This window comes from Prionailurus bengalensis, chromosome D2, assembly GCF_016509475.1.
Source record: "Prionailurus bengalensis isolate Pbe53 chromosome D2, Fcat_Pben_1.1_paternal_pri, whole genome shotgun sequence".
NCBI lineage: Eukaryota > Metazoa > Chordata > Mammalia > Carnivora > Felidae > Prionailurus > Prionailurus bengalensis.
The window spans coordinates 29,966,716-29,987,571 of NC_057351.1; the positions used below are offsets into that span (position 1 = coordinate 29,966,716).

At 39.2% G+C, this 20,856-nt stretch overlaps 2 protein-coding genes across 2 annotated transcripts in view; both read left to right on the forward strand.

The window, feature by feature from the left end:
* Positions 1 to 3,759, forward strand: part of HKDC1 (hexokinase domain containing 1) — a 51,074-nt gene extending 47,315 nt beyond the window's left edge. The window contains exon 18 of the mRNA XM_043596514.1: positions 2,811 to 3,759. Coding sequence (XP_043452449.1) covers positions 2,811 to 2,958 — 148 coding nt within the window. The 3' untranslated portion in view covers positions 2,959 to 3,759. The remainder of the gene's footprint in view (positions 1 to 2,810) is intronic.
* A 1,375-nt stretch (positions 3,760 to 5,134) lies between these two features.
* Positions 5,135 to 20,856, forward strand: part of HK1 (hexokinase 1) — a 126,088-nt gene continuing 110,366 nt past the window's right edge. Inside the window, exon 1 of the mRNA XM_043596513.1 lies at positions 5,135 to 5,265. The gene's annotated coding sequence lies outside the window, so the exon portion shown is untranslated. The remainder of the gene's footprint in view (positions 5,266 to 20,856) is intronic.

A 20,856-nucleotide genomic window follows, 5' to 3' on the forward strand; every position in this document is an offset into this window, starting at 1 on the left:
TTTATGGTCAGGGGATTTTATTTTATTTTATTTTTTTTAATTTTTTTTTTTCAACGTTTATTTATTTTTGGGACAGAGAGAGACAGAGCTTGAACGGGGGAGGGGCAGAGAGAGAGGGAGACACAGAATCGGAAACAGGCTCCAGGCTCTGAGCCATCAGCCCAGAGCCCGACGCGGGGCTCGAACTCCCGGACCGCGAGATCGTGACCTGGCTGAAGTCGGACGCTTAACCGACTGCGCCACCCAGGCGCCCCGGTCAGGGGATTTTAAACAAGGAGGTGAAGACCTTTTAATGGGAAAAGAATATTTTTTCCAGAAAATGGTGGAACAACTGGATATCCACCTGCAAAAAAAATGAGGTTGGATTCGTACCTCATCCCATGTACAAAAATCAACTTAAAATGGATCAAAGACCTGAATTTAAGAGATAAAACTATTAAGCTCTTAAGAGAAAACATAGGTATAAATCTTTGTGACCTTGGATTAAGCAATGATTTCTTAAATATGACACCAAAAGCATAAGTAACAGAAGAAAAAATAGGTAAACTGGACTTTATAAAAATTAAAAATTTCTGTGCATCAGAGAATATGACAGAGTGAAAGGCAACCTAGAGAATGATGGAAAATATTAGCAAATCATATATCTGATGTAGGATTTCTGCCTAGAAAATAGAAAGAACAATTACAACTCAACAATTAAAAAGACAAATAACCCCATCAACAAATGGGCAAAGGATCTAAATAGGCATCTCTCCAAAGATGTGTAAGTGGCAAATAAGCATGTGGACAGATGCTCAGTATCATTAGTCACTGGAGAAATGCAAACCAAAACCATGAGGTACCATTTCACACTCATTAGGATGGCTATAATAAAAAAGAGTGACACTAACAAGTGTTGATGAGGATATGGCAAAATTGGAGACCTCATACATTGCTGGTGGGAAACAGTTTGGGAGTTCCTGAAAAAGATAGACATAGAGTTACCATATGACCCATCAATTCCATTCCGAGGTGTATCCAAGAGAACTGAAAACATGTTCACACAAAAACTTGTTGATGATGTTCATAGCAGAACTATTCATGGTAACCAAAGGGGGAAACAGTCCAAATGTCCACCAAGAATGAGTGGATAAACAAGATGTAGTGTATCTGTACAATGGACTAATACTCATAAAAAGGAGTGAAGTACTGACACATGCTATAACTCTGATCAACCTTGAAAAATATCGTGTTAACTGAAAGAAGAAGCCAGACACAAAAGGCCACTTACTATACGATTCCATTATATGAAATGTCTAGAATAAGCAAATCTATAGAGACAGAAAGTAGGGGGGCACCTGGGGGTTGGTGTGAATGGGGAGTGACTATTAATGGGCATGGAGTTTCTTTTTAGGGTGATAAAAATGTTCTGGAATTAGATAGTGGTGCTGGTTGCATAACTTTGTGAATACGCTAAGAAACACTGAATTGTATGCTTAAAGAAACGAAAGAAAGAAAGAAAGAAAGAAAGAAAGAAAGAAAGAAAGAAAGAAAGAAAAGAAAGAAAGAAAGAAAGAAAGAAAGAAAGAAAGAAAGGAAGAAAGACTTGATTGACCTGTGACCACTAAGCCATTTCTCCTTTCTTCTGGAAAGTTGGGGGCTAACCACCCTGCTGTGCCTTCAAGAAGACCTCAAACTTTCTCCTACTACATAACCAGTAGGGCCCCAGGGAGCATCAGCGGTTGGCCAGAGTCACCCACTGGCTGTGTGATGGAGTCGGGTTCAGAACCTGCTCTAGCATGCTGGCCCTCAGAGATGAACACCACTTGTACCGTTCATGGTAACACAGGATCACAGGACATGGGGCCTAGATGCCCAGGCCTCTGTTAAACATACTTTGACCTCACAGACTGCCCTGGTAATTCAACTTACAAGATGTCCCCTCAAATGGATTTAATATATCAAAGGATAGTTGAGAGAGGCCAACTATGTACTTTGGGGGAAAATCAATGGAGGGAGGGAAGGATGGATAGGTGAATGGATAAAGCAAGTAGGATAAAATTATAACTTTGTTGAGTGTAGGCAGAGGGTGTTCAGGCATTCAGCAAACTATTCTTTCAGCTCTGTAGTAAGTTTGAAATTTTTCAAAATAAACATTTAGGGATTTTTGAACCAAAAAAAAAAAAAAGAAAAAAAATGTGAGGCTGAGAACATGATAGGCCTGGTTCAAGTCCTAATATAACTTACTAGTTGTACAAGCTTAGAAAAATTTCTTAACTTCTGAGCATCAATTTTTTTTATGCTGTGAAAATACTAATAAATGCTTTTAAACTGTTATTACACTTTGTATGTATATTCTGTATGTAAAACACCTAGAATAGCCTCTGGCATTAGTAGTTACTCAACAAAAGGTAAGATTAAAACAGCTACTTAGGGGCGCCTGGGTGGCGCAGTTGGTTAAGCGTCCGACTTCAGCCAGGTCACGATCTCGCGGTCTGTGAGTTCGAGCCCCGCGTCGGGCTGTGGGCTGATGGCTCAGAGCCTGGAGCCTGTTTCCGATTCTGTGTCTCCCTCTCTCTCTGCCCCTCCCCCGTTCATGCTCTGTCTCTCTCTGTCCCAAAAAATAAAATAAAATGTTGAAAAAAAAATTTTTAAATAAAAATAAATAAATAAATAAATAAATAAAACAGCTATTTAGGAAGAGGTGTATGAAGCTGTTCTAGAGCCTTGAGAAGCAAGCTGGAAGGAACAAACTAGATTGGAATCATTCACAAATATGTTGATCCCTTATGTGAGTGCTGATGATGTTTCTCTCTCTCTCTCTTTTGTAGCTTTTCTCGGATATTGCAGGAAACCGTGAAAGAACTAGCTCCTCGATGTGATGTGACACTCATGCTGTCAGAAGATGGGAGTGGAAAGGGAGCTGCTCTGATCACTGCTGTGGCCAAGAGGTTACAGCAGGCACAGAAGGAGAAATAGGGACTCCCTCAGGGTTGGGCCCCACATGCCTTGGATACTGACCAGCCTTTCCTCTGGCAGATGAGTCGGTCAGGGACCAACAGGCAAGCTTCTAGCTGACTTCACATTCTGGATGACCGGAAGAGAACCCCGGGTTCTCGGGTACTCTTAGCATTTTGTTACTCAGTATTTTTTTTTCAAGGGCATTAAATGATACTTATCATTGGCACATTTGGGCCAAAGATGGGCCAACTTGTAAAATCAAAGCAGTTGGGCCCGAGAGATCCCCTTTTAGCAAATTTTTCAGTTGAGGCCCAAGCTGCTAGTTCTCTATGGCTTTGGGTCCTGTGGCTGTTGGACTTGAAACATACATGCAATCTGCCCGTGAGGCCTGGCTGGCCGAGTCCCCCTCTGGAATGCTTCAGCCATTGCTTGTAGTAGATTGGGTCCTCACCTGTGGATGCACACTTGAGAAGGATCGGGTCTCATGTAATAAACTGGAAATCTAATCTAACTTGTCCTTAACTTGTCATGTTGACTTCAAACATGGAAAGAGAACAAAGACTTCGGAGTATCAGCTCCAGGGTGAAGAAGGTTGATTTCCAGGCAGCCCTGTAGGAATCTTTTCATGCTTAAAGTGAGTAATGTCAGCAGCCTGTGGGATTGTGCTTCTCCATATGCGTGTGTGTTGGGGAGGGTGCCATTTGGGGCACCCGTTTTCATTTTACATGTGGTTCGTGTTGCTGCTGTTGATAGTTGTTTAAAGGACTGCTAGGTGTATGAAATACAGTAAATGAATAAAGAATGTTTGATTTCCCAAGATTCTTTGCATGAGGTATTAATGTTTCATTTGGGAGGCTTGCTTGCTGACTTCATGCTCTGCCGGTGGAGTAAGGCACACGTAGAGTCAGAAGTTGCTGAGAGCATCTGTCTAGCCCAAACTTCTTACCAACAGGGGGAAATATATGGAATATCTTCCACAATATCTTTAGTAAATTATCCAAATCTCATTTGAATGAATACTTCCAGTGACTGGGCATTTATCACATGATCCTAAAGCTCTTGCTTTTGAACAGCTAAAGCTGACTGAAGGGCCTTTTGACTTCACTCTGACTTCTACCTCCCTGGAACTTGCCCCTCCTACAGGCCCTGCTAGTCTGCATTCTACCCTCCAGAACTAAGTGGAGATGGCCTGTCCCTAACCATTGCCCCAGTGGATGTCCTCTCTTTTTTTTCTCTGTCTCTACCTCCCCTCTCCCCATTGATCTGAGCCACCTGTGACATTCTACCTTGTCCCAGAGTTACCTGTAGGCATTTCTCATCTGGACTAGTAGATTGCAAGCTCTTGGTTAGATACGTTTTTGTAGTGCTCCAGGGAAGCCAGGACTATGCTGTTCTTACTAAATACTTACTAGATGGAGGCGTGATTGAAAAATGAAGTGTTCCAAGAAATTTTCCGTGGAAAAAATAGAGGCCTTTATCATGGGCTACAGACTGAAAAGAATAATATTCCAGATCATCCAGGTTGATTTTGATGTATGTACTTAATTCCTAGTGATAACTGTCACCATTTGCTAAAGCAGGATGTTCAGACAGACAGAATGGAGGAGGCCGAAGGAGGGTAAGAGAGAGGCCAGCTGGAGCTGGGGACAGATGAAGGAGTTGAGGTTCCCTAGGAAATATTTTTTCATGCATTCAGTGAACACAGATAGAGATACTGCTGTGGGTGGGACCTAGATTTACCAAAGCGAACTTATTTTTTGTATTTTAAGGTTATACTTCTCGGAAGAGATGTTGTATGGATTTGTTAAATTTATTTCTTTGTATTTGGATGTTATGCTTCTTCAGGGAAATGTTTCACTTTATCAGATTTTGTCTTAACCCCAAACCTTGCTGTCCTTGTTATCTTTTCCCAGTTCTCCTTTTCGGTGTTAAGACACACCCAGCCCCCATCCCTTTCTCTCCTAGTTCTGCTGGGTGTCTCTCCCTTTGCCCTCCTGCCTGGATGGATGATCTAGCCCAGATATCCAGGCAGTTGTGCGACCACATTCTCCCACATCTGGTCTCTCACCACACATTTGGCAGGTTTGAGGAGGTCACCCAGCTCTGGTCTCCTACAAGAAAAAGAAGCCCCAAGGTATCTAGGCAACCTTGCACATTCTGACTAATTGATAGCATCATAGAATCTTTGAAGCAGAGCAGAACTGCAGAGAGGGCACGCATCCATCTTGCTGTCTTTGGACAGGCCGGCCCCTGAAACACCGGGGACAATGGAAGACTAACTTCTCCACAAGGTTTGCTAGGCAAGACCAGCAACCACACAACAAGGTAAATTGTCCTCCTGTGGACCCCACAGACTTTTCCTCTTATGAAGGGCATCTTAGTCTACATTTTCTACCCTGTGGTTAGTTTCTCCCAGTAACCTTTTGGCTAAAAAGATCTAATAAACATAGACTTGAGAACTAGATTTTCCCTACGACTCTGACTCTCCGGAACAAGTGACCTCATTCCTATTGGTCTGTCTGTCTTCAGAAATCTTGTTTTCATTAGCTAGAATGGGTGCCCTGTGAGAACAAGGACTCAGATCTCATTTTTCCTATTTTCCCCAGAGCCTACCTCAGTGGCTGGCGTTGAGTAGCCATTAGATAATCCTCTAAGCGGACGAATGAATGAATGCTCAAACATGTTTGTGAATGAATTTATTGCTCTCCTTTGAGTCTTTCCATTATTCAGCCACCCCCAATGGGACCTGAGCCTTATGCACAGTAGATACTCTATAAATGATTGTTCAGCGAATGCCAAGCCCCGTTCTAGGCACTGAAGGCTCAAAGGAATAGAAGATACCACTCCTGCTTTATTAGAACTCACATGCTAGCAAGGAAGGAAAGACATATAAATATCTGCAGTACAATATGGTCGTAAACAGGAACAAGAGGAGAACACAATTCCTGACCATTTGCCGCATCCTTCAACCTGTGTGAAAATATGTGTGTATGTGTGTGTGTGCATTGGCATGAGTGTATGTGTGCACCATAAACCCCTTTGGCAAGTATGAGGAACCTACAGGTACTTTCTCATAATGCTTGATTGATTGATTGATTGATTGATTTAAAGTTATTTTTTAAAGAGAGAGAGAGCACACAAGCAGGAGAAAGGCGGTGAGAGAGAGGGAAAGATGATCCAAAGCAGGCTCCACGCTGACAGCGGAGAGCCTAACACGGGCCTTGAACTCACGGAACTGCAAGATCATGACCTGAGCCACCCAGACTCCCCTCATAATGCTTTTAAATGCATAAGATACTTATGAATCACAGTTACTAAAGTGGTGATAGAGTAACATATGTGATTATTTTTTAATGCACTGTAATGAGATCCAGCAGGAACTTCATAATCATAATTCTGAAATCCCGATGAGTGTAAACAGTATTTTGAGGCATTTGCAACAACAGCAAAGATATGAAAATGTCCATGGTTTCTCCTGGAGACAAAGCCCAAGGTATTGCTTACCACTACTGTGGTTTGTTGTCCACATTCTAAATGGAAGGAAATGCTAAATTTCAGTTTTTTTAATGTTTATTTATTTTTGAGACAGAGACACAGCGTGAGCAGGGTAGGGGCAGAGATATAGGGAGACAGAATCCAAGCAGGTTCCAGGCTCTGAGCTGTCAGCACGGGGCTAGAACCCACGAACCGTGAGATCATGACCTGAGCCCAAGTCGGATGCTTAATTGACTGAGCCACCCAGGCGAGGCGCCCCCTAAATTTCAATTAGAGGTGATTGAAAATAAATCCTAAAGAAGTTCATGGACTCCCCACTTTGGGGGTTTCCCCCTTGGGACCTAGGTTAATAATCCCTGACTGAAAAGTCCTACTAGACCTGGCACTTGTTTGGGATAGCATCTTAGATGGCAGAAAGGCATTGTGGTTTGGACTCAGAAGAATTGGGCACGCTATTTAACCTTTCTAAGTTTCATTTTCCTTTTGTAAGAATGGAAGATAGGGGCACCTGGGTGGCTCAGTCAGCTAAGCTTCTGACTTTGGCTCAGGTCATGATCTCACAGTTTGTTGGTTCGAGCCCCACATTGGGCTCTGGGCTGACAGCTCAGAGCCTGGAGCCTGCTTCAGATTCTGTGTCTCCCTCCCTCTCTACCCCTCTCCTGCTTATTCTCTCTCAAAAATAAATAAATATTTTAAAAAAGAATAGAAGATAATATAACAGCCTAACAAGGTTATGGGAAGTACACAAGGTAAGTATGTAGACATGGGGATAAGCTGTGAGCCACTCGCACACGTGTGAGGTACTTGTGTTATGCTTCTTCCTATTGTTACGGGCCTTGTCTTATTGGTGTGACCAACATGAACATCAACCTAAAGGTCCTTCCAAGCCTACTGCCCAGCCATGCGGAGGGGTAGTGAATGGCAACTGGGAGAAATGCATTTCTCACAACCCCTTCCTTCCACCTACACTGTCTTGATATATTCCTTCTCTTGTTAGTTCACAGTTGAAACTCCTCGTGAACCATATTTTATTGGAGGAAGGATGGGACTTGGGTCAAGTCAGGGATAATACAAGGATCTGGTGGCTTCTATTTGGGGTGAACTAAGGGGAAATTAGAGAAGAGGAGTTGAGTTCCTTTCTGGTCCAGCCAATGGAAGAATGATGCTGTGAAGAAAATGAAACTAAAAATCTTCCCTTTTTTTTGTACATACATATAAGAAAGAAGAGAGACAGGGAGTAAGGTAGGTTATTGATAATTTAGGGACTCAGAATGGTTTGAGCTATTGACCTAAAGAGCTAGTGCACCTAAAGGATGCACTAACAGCACAAGGCACAATTCCAGGGGGTGCCATTCACGTCATTGTCTGTCTGTGACCCCGTTCCTACTGAGTCACTTCTGTGATGGCTAGCATGGTCTAGAGTGGTCTTTCACACACAATTCCCGCTGCCTCCCTCTGCTTCCGATGTGCAGAACTGTCCCTTCCTCTTGGATTCCCCTAACACCATGAACTCAAGGCCAGTGTCTGGAACAGACTGAGCTAAAGGTTTGGGGATGGTGAAGGGGAAATACTTCATAGAATAGGAAACCATTTACATGTGAATATTAGGTATCAAAGTTCTATGACTGTCTCCACCCCAGGGAATTTCTCATTGGCCATCGTTCTCCATAGTCTCTGCTAGCAGTAGGTATTAGGGACGCTTTCCAACTTCTCTGGAGGCTTCTTTCTCATATCCTTCTCTTCTCTGAATTCTGGACTCTTTCCCTAAAGTGAAAATTTTCTCTTTTATAGAGCTAAGGACTCTTCTATAGTCTCAACCCACCCCCATGCCAGCCCAAGGTATATCAACTTTCCCAGGCAAAAAGGCCCATTGAGGTATTTGAATAAAAAGAAGCATTTTCTCTCTAAAAGACATTATTCTGTTCTCTTAGAGTCAAGCTATGGCAAGCTTTTTTCCTCGACACCCAGCAAACCGCTCATATCTCAAGTGTATAATTTGATGTTTTGATGACATCATTACCACAATCAAGATAATAAGCATATCCATCACCACCAAAAGTTTCTTTGTGACCCTTTGTAACACCTCTTTTCTGCCCTGCACCTCTTTCCCCTTACTCAGTTAACTACTGATTTACTTTCTGTTTCTAGGTTATATAGTTTAGTTTTCATTTTTCAGAATTTTATATAAGTGGAAGCCTACAGGTGGTATACTTTTAAAGTCCAGCTTTCTTCACCCAGTGTACTTAGTTTGAAACTCATTCAGGTTGTTGCCAGTAGCCAGAATTCATTTCTTCTTTTGCTGAGTATTCTATTCTGTGGATACACCACAGTTTGTTTATCCATTCATCTAGTCATGGATATTTGGATTGTCTCCAGTTTTTGGCTATTACAAATAAGGCAGCTATGAACATTGTATACAAGTCTTTGTATGGACATGCTTCCATTTCTCTTGGACAAATACCTAGGACTAGAATAGCTAGGTCATTTGATTAAGTTTTTAGGCAAAAGCCAAACTATTTTCCAAAGTAGTGGAACCCTTTTATACTCCCATCAGCAGTTTATGAGAGTTCGAGTTTTTCCACATCTTTGCCAACACTTGGATTGGTTGGTCTATTTAACATTCTAATAGGTGTATAGTGGTATATAATTGTGCTTTTAATTTGTATTTCCCTGATATTTAACAATCCATTGTATGGACCAAATGTTTTCCTTCTTCCATGAAATGCTTTAATTAATTAATTAATTAATTATTTATTTATTTTTGCCTATTTTTAAATTGAGCTGTTGGTTCCTTGTTTATTGATTTGTAAGAATTCTTTATATATCATGGATCTAGTGCTTTCTCAGTTTTAGGCATTACAAATATCTTCTCATCTTTTCACTTTAAGGTTTTGATGAACATAGTGCTAAATTTAATATTGTCAAATTTTTTGATCTTTTAAAAAAAGTAGCATTTTTTGTTTCTGAACCAATCTTTCTTTATCCTCAAGGTCAGAAAGATTTTCAACAGTATTGTCTTCTAAAACATTTAAAAATTTTGCTCTTGAGGGGCACTGGTTGGCTCAGTCAGTGGAACTTGTGACTCTTGATCTCAGGCTCGTGGGTTTGATCCCCATGTTGGGTGCAGATATTACTTAAAAAAATAAAATTATAAGGTTTTGCTTTTGACATTTATTAATATAAGTGGAAATGATTTTTATGTATGGATGAGTTACAAACCAATTTTATTTTTAATTTTTTTACTTTTAAATTTTTAAAAATTTTTCTTTACTTAGAATGACACTAGCAATTTTTTTAAAGTTTATTTATTTATTTTGAGAGAGAGAGAGAAAGAGGAGGAGCGTGAGTGGGGAAGGGGCAGAGAGAGAGGGAGAGAGAGAATCCCATGCAGGTTCTTTGCTGTCAGTGCAGAGCCTGATGTGGGGCTTAAGCCCACGAACTGTGAGATCAAGATCTGAGCCGAAACCAAGAGTCAGATGCTTAACCAACTGAGCCAGCCAGGTGCCCCTCAAACCAATTTTATTTTCCCCTCATTTAGGTAACTAATTTTATAGGCTCTGTTTATTTTTTTTTAAGTTTATTTATTTATTTTGAGAGAGAAAGTGGGTGGGGGGCGAGGGGGAGACAGAGAGGGAGAGAGAGAATCCCAAGCAGGCTCCGTGCCCAGCACAGAGCCCAACATGGGGCTCAATCTCACAACCACGAGATCATGACCTGAGCCGAAATCAGGAGTCAGACGCTTAACCAACTGAGCCACCCGGGCACCCCTATAAGCTCTGTTTCTTGACTAGCCTCTGCTTTCTCCACTGACATGACATGGCAGCTTTTAAATTCTACAAAAAGCAAAACTAAGAAAACCCTTTTGGTATTTACGTTGTACTGCATTTGTAGATCAATTTGGGGAGAATATTCTCTTTAGGATATTAATTCTTCCTCGCCATTAACATGGATTGTTTCTCCATTGATTGAGGTCTTTCCTAATGTTTTCAAACAAACTTTGTGATTTCCTACATCGGTCTTGCATTCTTTTGCTCTTAGATTTATTCTTAAGTAGTTTATAGTTTTGTGATACAGTTTTGTGATTATAAATTTAGTCCTTTAAAAAAATTTAGTTCCCAATTCTTTGGTTGCTGATGCAATGAAACGCAATTGACTTTTATTATTAATCTTATATCCAATCACCTTACTAGACTTTTCTATGACTGTCATTAACCTTGTCAGTTTGAAAAAAATCTGAAATCTACAGAAAACTGGCAAAACTGTTGCAATGAACTCCCATTTATCCTTCACCTAAATTCACTCATTGATAATATTTGCCAGATTTGTTTTATCTCCCTCTCTGGGTGTATATATATATATATATATATAATGTAATATAATCGAGGTTACTTACCTTTTACCATTAAAATGATTCTAGGTTTGCAGAATCATTTAAAAATGAATTGCAGAGACCACGACCCTTTACCTTTAAATAATTCATCATGTATCTATTGAGAACAAGGACAGTCTCTTACACAACCACAGTGAATTTATCAAATTTAGGAATCTCCTCTTATTTCTAGTTACTTACATGACTCTGGATTTTATGTCTAGATAATTATACAATCCACCAATATTGTCGGTTTTCTTTCTTTTTTTTTCTATTCCTATGCTTGTAATTTTGTTTTTTGCCTATGTTCCCTAAATCACACAGTACGATGTTGAAGTGAAATGGCAGTAGTGAGTATCTCTGTCTTATTCCTGATTTTAAAGTATATAACTACACATTTCTTCATTTAGAATAATTTTTTTTCATATGCACGGTTAGTGTTTTATTTTTGGAGAATGGCTCTAAAACATCACACGAAGACAAGCTGAGAGGTAACGTTTAAAATAGTTTTATAAGGATCTGTTACCGGACATGTAATGACTGTTTACTCTACAAAGTCTTGATCACAGAGCTTATAATATACCTACTAGGTGGTAGCACCAGGTTTTCCAGACAGTCACTCAGCATTTTCCTCTTCATCTGCACAGACTTCTCATTAGCTGCCTTCTGCTTTTGCTGTGTGATCTCAGAGTCCCTCTGCTTTCTCTGAAAGGTAGTTAAGTTATACTCTTTTCTTTTTTCCCTTGTTAATTTCCTGGGATTTCTTCATGTTTTCCTGATGGCAAGTTCTCGCTGCTTTCCACGGGCCCTGCCCACTGCTGGACCAAGCCTGAAACAGAGCACCCATGAAAAGCGGGGCTTCCTCCCGTGCTCAGCGGCCACCTCCCCCTGCGGATCTTGAAGGCTGAGCACCTGCTCCATCGACCTAGAATGATTTTTATGTGTTTTTTGGAGTGCCTTTTATGAGCTTTATAAGTTCTCCTTTAGTCATAGTCTACTAAGACGTTTTGTTTTCCCACGAACAGGTATCGAATTTTGTCAAATTCTTTTACTACACTGTTGAAATAGTGTACATTTTTTTCTCATTTACTTATAAAAGTGAGTAACTTCTATTTAATAATATTAAAGCATCGCTGCAATGCTGGATAAACCCATCCATGGTTTGTTACCATTTTTATAACTGTTGGATTTGATATGCTAATATTTTATGTAGAATTTCTGCATCTATATTTATGAATGATAAGCTTATAATTTTTCTTCTTCATATAGTCATTGTCTAGTTTTTGTATGGGTATACGTGTCTCATGATATGAATTTTTATTCTCTGAAAGAATTCATTGACAGTTTCGTGGCTTCAAAAGCCATTTGAGCCTTGTATTTTCTTTGGGATAAGATTTTAACTACCGCTTCAATTTTTTTTTTTTTTTTGAATAATCATACTATCCAGGCTTTCCATTGTTTCTTGAATCAGATTGGCAGGTTATATTTTTCCAAGAATTTATCCATTTTGTCTAATTTTTCAAATACAACGACCTAATTTTTTTTTTAGATTTAGATATAATTCAAACAACATAAAATTTACCTTTTTAAGGTATAAAATTCAGTGTTTTTGAAAAATATTAGCAAGTTATGCATCTGTTACTACCATCTAATCCCAGAATGTTTTCATTGCCCCTAAGGAACCTTTATACCCATTAGTAGTCACTCTCCATTCCTCCTGAGCCCTACCCCAGGCAAACCCTGATCAGCTGTCTCTATGGATTGCCTATTCTGAACATTCCATATGATACACTCATGCCATATGTGCCCTTTTATGTCTGGCATCACTCACTTAATGTTTTCAAGGTTCATTCATGTTGTAGCATGTGTCAAAGCTTACTTCTGGTAAATGCCAAATAATATTCCATTGTAGGGATATACTGCATTTTGTTTATCCCTTCATAAGTTCATGGGTATTTGCTTGTTTTTACATTTGGTTATTATGAATGGTACTGCTGTGAACCTTTTGTGAACTAGTTTTTATGTAAACATATGATTTTAATTCTCTTGGATGTGTATCTAGGAATGAAATTGCTGGCCCATATGGTAATTCTATGTTTTAACTTTTGGGGGAACTGCCAAATTGTTTCCCAAAGTGGCTGCATCATTTACATTCCCACCACAGCAGTGTGTGTGTGTGTGTGTGTGTGTGTGTGTGTGTGTAGTAGAGAATCACACCACCACATCCTCATCAACATTTGTTATTGGCAGTCTTTTTTTTTTTAATGTTTATTTATTTGGAGAGAGTGCATGCATGCACGCACACAAGTGCAAGTGGGGAAGGGATAGAGAGAGAGAGAGAGAGAGAGAGAGACCGAGACCCAAGCAGGCTCCACGCCCAGCTCAGAGCCTGACACGGGGCTCGATCTCATAACTGTGAAATCATGACCTAGGCATAAATCAAGAGCTGGTTGCTCAACTGACTGAGCCACCCAGGTGCCCTGACAGTCTTTTTGATTATAGCTATCCTAGTTGTTATGAAGTAGTATCTCAGTATGGTATCGATTTGCATTTCCCTAGTGACTATTGATATTGACTATGTTTAAAAAAAGTTCTTTAAAATGTTATTTAGTTTTGAGAGAGACAGAGACAGAATGCGACTGGGTTGGGGGCAGAGAGAGAGAGGGAGACACAGAATCTGAAGCAGGCTCCAGGCTCCGAGCTGTCAGCAAAGAGCCCGACATGGGGCTCGAACTCACAGACCACGAGACCATGACCTGAGCCGAAGTCGGACGCTCAACCAACTGAGCCACCCAGGTGCCCCTGATATTGAGCGTCTTTTTATATGCTTATTGCTCATTTGTATATCTTCTTTGGCGACATATCTACTAAAGTCCTTAGCCCATATTAAAAATTGGCTATTTCTCTTTTTATTGTTGAGCTTTATGTGTTCTTTATATATTCTAGATATTAGACCCTTTTTGGATGTGTGATTTACAAACAATTTCTCCCATTTTGGTGGCTTGTCTTTTCATTTTCTTGATAGTATCCTTTGAGGCATCCAAGTTATACTTTTCATAAAGTCCAATTCATTTTTTCTTTTGTTTGTGCTGTTGGCATTATATTTAGAAAACTTTTGTCTAACACAAGGTCAAGATTTACCCCTATGTTTTGTTCTCTGAGTTTTATAGTTTTAGTTTTTACATTTAGGTCTTTTACCCATTTTGATGTAATTTTTGTATATGGTGTGAAGTAGAGGTCCAACCTCATTCTTTTGCATTTGGCTATCCATTGTCAAATCCCAGCACCATTTGTTGAAGGGACTATTCTCTCTCCATTGATAGGTCCTGGCACTCTTGTCAGTAATCAATTGATCATAAATACGTGGGTCAATTTCTGGACTCTCAATTCTATTCTACTGATCTATATGTCTATCCTTGTGACATGAAGTGTGTATCTATAGTTATGTGCCCACGTTCATTCATTACATTGTTCTAAGCCTTCTCTCCTTTTGTTGATCAATTTTGCCAGAGACTTTTTTGTTGTTATTTATTTATGTCTACCTTGTTTGACACTAAGATATTTGCATCAGCTGTTTTATGGTTAATGTTTGCATGTTGTATTATTTTCTGTCCTTTTATTTTCAACAATCTGTACCCTTGTATTTAAAGAGCATCTCTTGCAAACAACGTTTAGTTGGATCTTATTTTGTCTTGTTTTTATGTTGTATGATAATTTCTGTTCTCTAAATGAAGCAATTTATTCTATTTACATTTAGTGTAATTATAGTTATGGATGGCTTTAATCCTACCACCTTAATGCTTTGTTTTTTATTTGTCTTATCGGTTATATGTTTATTTATGTTTTCCTGACTTCCTTTGGATTAATCAAAGTAGTTTTATTATTCCATCCTATTTCATCTGTTGGCTTCTATTTTTTTTAATGTTTATTTATTTTTGAGAGAGAGAGAGGGAGAGAGAGAGGGAGAGAGAGAGGGAGAGAGAGAGAAAGTGGGGGAGGGGCAGAGAGAGAGGGAGACACAGAATCCGAAGCAGACTCCAGGCCCTGAGCTGTCAGCACAGAGCCTGACGCAGGGCTTGAACTCATGAACTGTGAGATCATGACCTGAGCCGAAGTTGGTTGCTTAACCAACTGAACCAACCAGGTGCCCTTTAATGTTCATTTAATTATTTTTGGAAAGAGAGACCGAATGTGAGGGGGATAGGGAGAGAGAGAGAGAGGGAGACACAGAATCTGAAGGAGGCTCCAGGTTCCCAGCTGTCAGCACAGAGCCAGATGCAGGGCTTGAACCCATGAACAGTGAGATCATGACCTGAGCCAGATGAGTCGGATGTTTAACCCAGCCACCCAGGTGCCCCTAGTAAGTTTCAACAAATGCATTTCCTGGTACAACTTAAATAGACAACATTATCTTCACCCTGGAAAAGTTACCTTGTTCAAGGTGGTACTTTAGGGATTACAGTATGGATTTTTAATGTATCTCAGCCTACCTTGACCTAGTGTTTTACCATTTCATGAACAATGTAAGAACCTTATTGTAATCTCTTTACCTTCCCCCTGCCCTTTATGCTGTTTTTGACATACAGTATACATATATGTTACAATTCCTATAATACACAGTTACTGTTGTTTTGAATAGTTGATAGTCTTTTTATATTAAGAACTGTGTTATATTAATCCACTTGGCTACTTTTTCTTTCATTTTGCAGTTCTGTGATTCCATCTAGGATCATTTTCCTTCAATCTGGAAAACTTCAGTTAGCATTTCTTGTAATACACTACTACTGATGGTAAATTCTCTCAGCATTTATTTGTGTGAAAATATCTTTTTTTTTTTTTTTTTTTTTGCCTCATTTTGGCAGGATATAGAATTCTAGTCTGGGAGGGTTCTTTTCTTCCAGTATTTTAAGGATGTTATTTCATATTCTTCTGGCTTCCATAGTTTTTGTTGAGAAGTCCATCATCATTCTTATTGTTTTTCTCCTGCAAGTAGTGTGTCTTTTTATTGTGGCTGTTTTTAAGGGTTTCCTTTTATCTTCAGTTTTTAGCAGTTTAATTATAATGTGCGTAGGGGTGGCTTTCTTTTTATTTGTTCTGCTTGAGATTTGCGGAGAGCTTCTTTAACCTGTGAGTTGCTGTCTTTGTTGGATTTTGAAAATTGTTGGCTTGAGACCCATTATTTCTCCTCTCTCCTCCTAGGATTCTGATGTACATGTGTGAGATTATTTCTTCACATCTCACACGTCTTTCATATTCTGTTTTGTTTTCATCAATTTTCCCCTCCATGCTTCACTTTGCAGAGTTTCCACTCACCAACCTTTAAGTTCACTGAACTTTCTTCTCTTGTATTCAATCTGCCATAAACTCAGCCAATGAATTCTTTTTTATTTTGAAGATATATTAAAAAAAATTTTTTTTTCAACGTTTATTTATTTTTTTGGGGACAGAGAGAGACAGAGCATGAACGGGGGAGGGGCAGAGAGAGAGGGAGAGACAGAATCGGAAACAGCCTCCAGGCTCTGAGCCATCAGCCCAGAACCTGACGCGGGGCTCAAACTCACGGACCGCGAGATCGTGACCTGGCTGAAGTCGGACGCTTAACCAACTGCGCCACCCAGGCGCCCCTATTTTGAAGATATTTTTAACAAAATACTGCATGAGAAATGCTTAGCAGAGGAAATGACTAGGGAGAGTGCACACAATAAATTATTATCATCAGCATGGGATTAAGAGAAAATGTTTTTTGCTATTTTTACATTGATATCCAGTTTTATTGGGTAATGGTGAGAGAATGTCTTATAGAGTATAAGAAAATAAAACACACTGGTATTTTAAAAAGTTTTAATGAGATATAATTGACACATAACATTGTTTTAGGTGTAATGATCTGAGGGTGCTTGGGTGGCTCAGTCAGTTTAGCATCTGACTCTAGATTTCATCTCATGGTTAATGGGATTGAGTCCCATGTTGGGTTCTGTGCTGAGCATGGAGTCTGCTTGGTATTTTCTCTCTCTCTCTCTCTCTCTCTCTCTCTGCTCCTCCCCCACTCTCTCTCAAAAATAAATAAATAAACATTAAAAAATAACATATAACAATCTGATACAGGTATATGTTGCAAAGTGACTGCCACAATACGTTTAGTTAAAATCCATCACCGCACACAGTTAACAATTTTTTCTTATGAAGAACTTTTTTCTTCATAGTTTATTTTCTTCAAAAGTTTCTTATGAGAACTTTTAAAATATACTGTCTTGGCAGCTTTCAAATATACAATACAGTATTTGTTAACTATAGTCACCATATTGTATATTATATCCCCAGGACTTATCTTATAACTGGAAGTTTGTACCTTTTGACAGCCTTTACCCATGGTGCCCACCCTCTTCCCCCTCCATCTTTAGCAACATCTTATCTGTTCTTTGTATCTATGAATTCAGGTTTTTTTAATATTCCACATATGATTGCGATCATATGGCATTTGTCTTTCTCTGTCTGACTTATGTAGTTTAACATAATACTCCATGTCCTTCCGTGTTTTTGCAAATGGCAGAATTTCCTGTTTTTATGGCTGAATAATATTCCATTGTTTACGGATACCACATTTTCTTTATCCATTCCTTCACTGATGGACACAGGTTGTAAATGATGCTGACATGTTGTAAATGATGCTGCAATGAACATGGAGATACAGATATCTCTTTGAGAGAGTAATTCCACTCCTTCTTAAAAACTTTTTTTTAAGTTTATTTATTTTGAGAAAGAGAGAGCAGGGGAGAGGCAGAGAGAGAGGGAGAGAGATAATCCCAAACAGGCTTCAGTCTGAAAGCACAGAGCCCGATGTGGGGATTTAACTGATGAACTGTGACATCATGACCTGAGCCCAAACCAAGAGTCAGATGCTTAACCAACTGAGCCACCCAGGTACCCCAGTAATTCCAATTCTTTTGGATTAATATCCAGCAGTGGAAATGCTGAGTCATATGATAGTTTCAGTTTTAATTTTTTGAGGAACCTCTGTACTGTTTTCCAAGTAGCTGAATCAATTTATATTCCCATCAACAGTGCACAGGGTTCCCTTTTCTCTGTATCCTCTCCAACACTTGTTATATCTTGTCTTTTTGATAATAACCAGCTTAACAGATAGGAGGTGATATCTCACTGTGGATTTGATTTGCATTTCCCTAATGATTAGTGATGTTGAGCACCTTTTCATGTACCTGTTGGCCATTTGTATATCTTCTCTGGAAAAATATCTATTCAAATATTCTGCCCAATTTTTTAAAAACACTTAAAAAATGTTTACTTATTTTTTGAGACACAGAGAGAGTGCCAGTGTATGTGTGTGTGTATGTGTATGTGTTTGTGTGTGTGTTTGTGTGTGTGTTTGAGCAGGGGAGGAGCAGAGAGAGAGGGAGACAGAAAATCCCAACCTGACAGCATGGAGCCTGACATGGGGCTCAATCTCATGAACTGTGAGATCAAGACCTAAGCTGAAATCAAGAATCTGACATTTAACCGACTGGCAGGTGCCCCTGCCCATTTTTAATTATATATTTTGGATGTTAACCTCTTGTCAGATACATGATTTAAAAACATTTTCTTTCATTCTTTATAAGTTGACTTTTCATTTTCTTGATGGTTCCCTTTGCTGTACAGAAGAATTTTAGTTTGATATAGTCTCACTTGTTTATTTTTGCTTTTGTTGTCTTTGCTTTTAGTGTCAAATAAAAAAAAAATCTTTGCCAAGACCAATAATGTCAAAGAGCTTAGTGCTTATTTTCTTCTAGGAGTTTTATGGTTTCGGGTATTATGTTTTAAGTCTTTAATACATTTTGAGTTCATTTTTTTGTATGGTGTAAGAATCCAGTTTCATTCTTTTGCACATGGCTGTTTTCCCAACACCATTTATTGAAGATACTATCCTTTTCCCATTGTATAGCCTTGGCTGCTTTGTTGAAAATTAATTGACCATAAATGTATGGGCTTATTTATTGGTCTGTTCAGATTTTATGTTTTTTCATGGTTTAGTCTTGACAGTTTTGTGTTTCTAGGAATTTATATCTTCTAGGCTGTCCAGTTTGTTGGCATGTAATTGTTCATAGTAGAATTTTACTTTGTATTTCTGTGGTATCTGCTGTAGCATCTCTTTCATTTATGATTTGATTTTATTTGATTCCTTTCTACTTTTTTCTTGAAGAATCTAGCCAAAATTTTTAGTTTATCTTTTCAAAAGAAAAAAACACAGCTCCTAGTTTCATTGATCTTTTCTATTGTCTTTTTAGCCTCTATTTCATTTGTTTCCACTCTGAGCTTTGTTATTCCTTCCTTCTACTAACTTTGGGCTCTTTTTCTACTTCCTTTAGGTGTAAAGTTAGGTTGTTTGAGATCTCTCTTCTTTCTTAATTCAGTGCCTATCACTATGAACTTAGAACTGCTTTTGGCTACATCCCCTTAGTTTTGGTAGGTTGTATTTCCATCTTCCTTTGTCTCAAGATATTTTTTGACTTCTCTTTTGATTTCTTCTTTCACATATTGGTTGTTCAGTAGCATTTTGTTTATTCTCCACACATTTGTGGATTTTCCAGTTTTCTTCTTGTAATTTATTTCTAGTTTTATACCATTGTGGTCAGAAAAGATGCTTGGTATGATTTCACTCTTCTTAAATTTATTGAGACTTGTTTTGTGGTCTAATATATGATCTATCCTGGAGAATGTTCCATGTGCACTCAAAAATATGTTTTCTGTTGCTTTCAGATGGAATGTTCTCTATATGGCTGTAAAGTCATTCTTTTTCATTTTTTTTTTCTTTTCGCTCCTCTGATTGGATGCATTCCATTGCCCTGTCTTTCAGTTTGCTGATGCTTTCTTCTGTTTCATCTAGTCTGATGTTGAGCCATTTTACTGAATTTTTCAGTTTAGTTGTATTCTTCAGCTGTATGATTTCTGTCTGTTTGGTTTTTTTTCTTATATTTTAAATCTCCTAGTTGAAATTCTCATTTTGTTTATACATCATTCTCCTGACCTTTGTGAGCATCTTTGTGAATGTTATTTTGAATTACTTATCAGGTAAATCCCTTATCTCTGTTTCATTAAGGTCCTTTACTAGAGTTTTATCTTATTATTTAATTTGGAACATATTCTTCTGTTTCTTCATTTTCCTTGACTAAGTTGGTTTCTATGCATTAGATAAAACAGCCACCTCTCCCAGTCTTGAAAGAGTAGGAGATGAACTTTATCATTTTTTTAAATGTTTATTTATTATTGAAAGACAGAGAGAGTCAGAGCGTGAGCAGGGGAGGGGCTGAGGGAGAGGGAGACACAGAATCTGAAGCAGGCTCCAGGCTCTGAGCTGTCAGCACAGAGCCCGAGGCGGCGCTCGAACTCATAAACCACGAGATCATGACCTGAGCCGAAGTCGGATGCTTAACTGACTGAGCCACCCAGGTGCCCCTGAACTTTATCATTTAACCCTGCCCTAGCTCTTGGTTCTCTCTCAAGCCTTTGTAATTGTCCAAGCAGCCTTCTTTGTTCTTGGTGGTTCCCAGTAGTTGAGCGTGTGCCAAGGCATGTCAGTGTCCCAGAAGAAAGAATTTCAGTCAGCACCTAGATGTAGGCTGACTGGAAGCTAGACTCTCAGGCAACAGCTTTTAAAGTATGCAACTATACCTCTTTCGGGGAAACACTGGGAGACGGACATGCTCTTTGTTTCCTCTGCACTGATCCCTGGGAAGACAGCCAATTGAGAACTGTTTCTGGGTTTGCTACAGTCCTGTCAAACCCATGAACACAAGCCATACTGGCCACCAGAGCCAGGCTGTCAAGAGTTGTATCTCCTGGGCCACAGCCACAAAAGCCAGGGTGTCAGACTTACACACTCCTTTTCTGGAGACACAAGAGACCTGGGGCAGGGTAGAGAGAAAGTGTAAAGATGGTACCTGCCAGCCTCCTCTTTTTTTGAAAGGGATTGCCACTGGCCCCTAGATATGTGTTACATTAAAAGCCTGAACCTCAGACTGCAGTTTTAAGATCTTCAAGTAGGCCTTGTGAGGAAA